The sequence below is a fragment of the Adelges cooleyi genome, unplaced genomic scaffold (assembly GCF_023614345.1).
Source record: "Adelges cooleyi isolate 19-005CV unplaced genomic scaffold, UGA_ACOO_1.1 ACOO_flye_CR_arks_rails_tigmint_CR_PRNA_108, whole genome shotgun sequence".
In the NCBI taxonomy this organism is placed as follows: Eukaryota; Metazoa; Arthropoda; class Insecta; order Hemiptera; family Adelgidae; genus Adelges; species Adelges cooleyi.
The window spans coordinates 9,937,990-9,941,087 of NW_026095761.1; the positions used below are offsets into that span (position 1 = coordinate 9,937,990).

The 3,098-nt window shown below is 25.0% G+C and overlaps 1 protein-coding gene across 3 annotated transcripts; it reads right to left on the minus strand.

The window, feature by feature from the left end:
• Positions 1–287: 287 nt before the first annotated feature.
• Positions 288–2,756, minus strand: LOC126841913 (uncharacterized). Of its 3 annotated transcripts, none has more exons than XM_050578731.1 (8): positions 2,590–2,756; positions 2,413–2,466; positions 2,271–2,331; positions 1,819–1,926; positions 1,327–1,368; positions 1,136–1,243; positions 637–678; positions 288–553 (listed from the first exon to the last, which is right to left on the minus strand). In XM_050578731.1, exons 2-8 carry the CDS (start codon positions 2,455–2,457, stop codon positions 360–362), a joined length of 600 nt encoding a protein of 199 aa, XP_050434688.1. In that variant the 5' UTR covers positions 2,458–2,466; positions 2,590–2,756; the 3' UTR covers positions 288–359. The 3 variants fall into 3 exon arrangements, with proteins under 3 accessions (XP_050434688.1, XP_050434678.1, XP_050434669.1); XM_050578721.1 differs by having other exon boundaries at positions 288–568; positions 2,413–2,468; positions 2,593–2,751; XM_050578712.1 differs by having other exon boundaries at positions 288–568; positions 2,590–2,751.
• Between the last annotated feature and the right edge of the window lie 342 nt (positions 2,757–3,098).

The following is a 3,098-nucleotide window of genomic DNA, read 5'->3' on the forward strand; positions in this document are numbered from 1 at the left end:
CCTCTAACAAACCCATCAATAGATATATCGTATTTATACGCTATGACTACGTGTTGGAAACCCAACCTATTTTTTAAAATAGCAAAAATGAACTGCCCGCCTAATTTATTGTTATTTTCAATTATAATTTTAAAACACTGAAATTAACATTTTATACATTCGACATTGATTTCTGATTTTTACAAACCGCATACAAAAACGATTTATGTAGGGTTTAAAATCAACCTTCCTACAATAGCTATAATTATACTTTTATGCAATCGAATAAGGTAAATAAAATATTTGGCTTACATAAAATTAAAAGTTTAATAATATTGTTTTAAAGTGTCTTAATCGACAAAATAATAATATGACAATTATTATTCTAGTACATCGTCTTGGCCTTTTACTTCCTCGTTTTTGCCTTTTCCTTTAGCTATTGGTGCATTTTTTTTCATTTTTTGCATTAATGTACCTTTGGCTCTGTTGAGTCCTGTCCCCAGTTTAGCGGCATTTTCCTGCAAATTAATTTTAACTGCATTTTTGGCCCGTTCGAAGTTTGTTGGCATTTTACCTAAATTGTTCGAATCTATTAACAAAATGCATACACGCGCATATCAATATTAATATATTATTCTCTTTCAAATGTTTACTGACTTGAGATAGGTTTAGTAGTTTCTACATTTCCATCAGTTTGTTCTGTTAAAAAAAAAAATAATTAAAAATCAAATTTAAATATTAGAAAGTTAATGGCGCTAAGTAAGTAAATACTTAAAAATAACATAGTTGTAATTCTTAAATTGTTTACAGTCAATGATCAATACTCAATGGTCGTTTAAGTTATAACGGGTGATTAACATGATGTTATTCAACTAGGAAATAATAAGTTTACGATATATTGTCGCATTAGTTATATTTTCTCATACAAAATAAAAAACAACTAGACTTAAGCCAAAGCCGTGGTCACACTTCATTATATCTAAAAACATTTACAATTGATAATTATTCTGAAGTTCTTTTACTATTAATTACTATATTTTATACTTAGTTAGTCTTACCGTTTTAGTTAAAATAACCAAAATTAGAAGTAGTTAAGTAAAAATTCTAAACCAAATTATTGTCCTTGTATCTTTATTTTATCGTTTAAATAACGTACCTCTTATTTCTTTGGTTCTGTGGAGTCCTGTCCTCAGTTTACTGGCATTTTCCTGGAAATTAGTTTTCAATGCATTTTTGGCCTGTGTGAAGGTTGTTGTCATTTTACCTAAATTGTTTGAATCATTAAACAAAATTCATACACACTCATATCAATATTAATATATTATTCTCTTTCGAATTTTTACTGACTTGAGATAGGTTTAGTAGGTTCTACATTTCCATCAGCTTGTGCTATTAAAACAAAAATTAATTAAAAATAAAATTTTAATATTAGTAAGTTAATGGCTGTAAGTAAATAAATACTTAAAAATAACTTAGTTAGTCTTGTCGTTTTAGTTAAAAGAACCAAAAATAGAAGTAGTTCAGTAGAAAGTATAAACCAAATTATTTTACTTGTATGTTTATTTTGTTTAATTTAACTTAATAATATTTTATGAATCCAAACATTTTTGTATTTGATTGAATTTTTTGTACTAGATTACATATTATTGTTTTTTTATATTATATTAAGTTATAAGATTGTACGTTAAAACTTAATAATGATCTCGAATTTACATTTTTTAGTAATGCGTTTTGAATTTCTATTTTCTTACATATTCTAATCACATGTTAAATGTTTTGACGAAATTTCTATAATTATTTGGAAATTGAATAACATAAATTTTACTATAAAATTCGAACCTTTACTAATTTTTGCTTTATTCATTTTACTTTTGATACTTTCAGCTACATTTCCAAAGTATGATGATGCCTTCTGCATTTTGCCTTCTTTTTTATCTTGGAATGCTTCTGAAAATTTAAGGTTAGTGTTTTTTTTTTATTATACCAGCTTTATAAAAATAAATAAAATACATAAACACCATATGTTTATAATTGTAACATACATAAGTTTTCTTTATATATTAGAATTAGCAAGTACGTTAAACAATTAGTAAATTCTAACTATTACTAATATTGTCAAAATATAGTGGTTGTTTTTAGTTACAGTTATAACTGTTATAACTTATGTAATAAATATAAAAACAATCGCGTTACTATTATTTATAAGCTATTGTTGTATAATTATAATTTATACTAACAAATTAACATAGTATAAATGTTATATATATATATATATATTAAAGGCATATTACCAGTAGGGGTATTAACATCTTTGACTGATTCTTGATCAACAGCCTCTAGCACATCTAATACCTACGACAAAAAATAAATGTATATATTTTTTTCCTAGAAGTATGTAAATATACACAATTATAATATTGTCATAGTACTTACTAAAAGAGTGCATGTTGCAATACACAAAATCTTGAAACCTTGCATTTTGGTTAGCTATAAACAAAATTAAGTTTTAAAAAAACATCACTCAAAATTAAAACGTTACAGCGTTTATAATTTCAATTAAAAGTATTTAAACATAATAACTGTGACTTTTATTAAAAAAGCTTTAATTACCTAAAAAAAAACGGTGCCCACGATTTTTGAAAAAAATATAAGGAAAACTAGTTAACTTTATTAAATTGAAACAGATCAGTATATTTATATTAAGCGCGCTTCAATACTTATAGTCACGTTTTTGTGTAATTACTTTATACACAATAGACTAAGTATATTAACAATGACTGTCTACTAAAAAATGTGTGTACAAGCTAATTAAATTTAAATTTGTTTTGCTATATGGCTGCTTATGGACGTCACTAAAATATCACCCATTCCTATGAAGTGTTAATTGTTCTAGTAGTTAAATATATAATATCAATAGTGAATGACAATCAGCAACAATAAAATGTAGAAAACAAAGCGGATAATTACAATGATTATGGTATTGTAATATCATTGGTCGCCATATATTGTAGCAATTAAATGTAAAAAGTTTATTTTTAAATTGCACTATTTTGATTTTTGTTGTAATATTATATTAATTGTGCGTAAAAATGGATAATACGTACATTTTTGAAAATGCA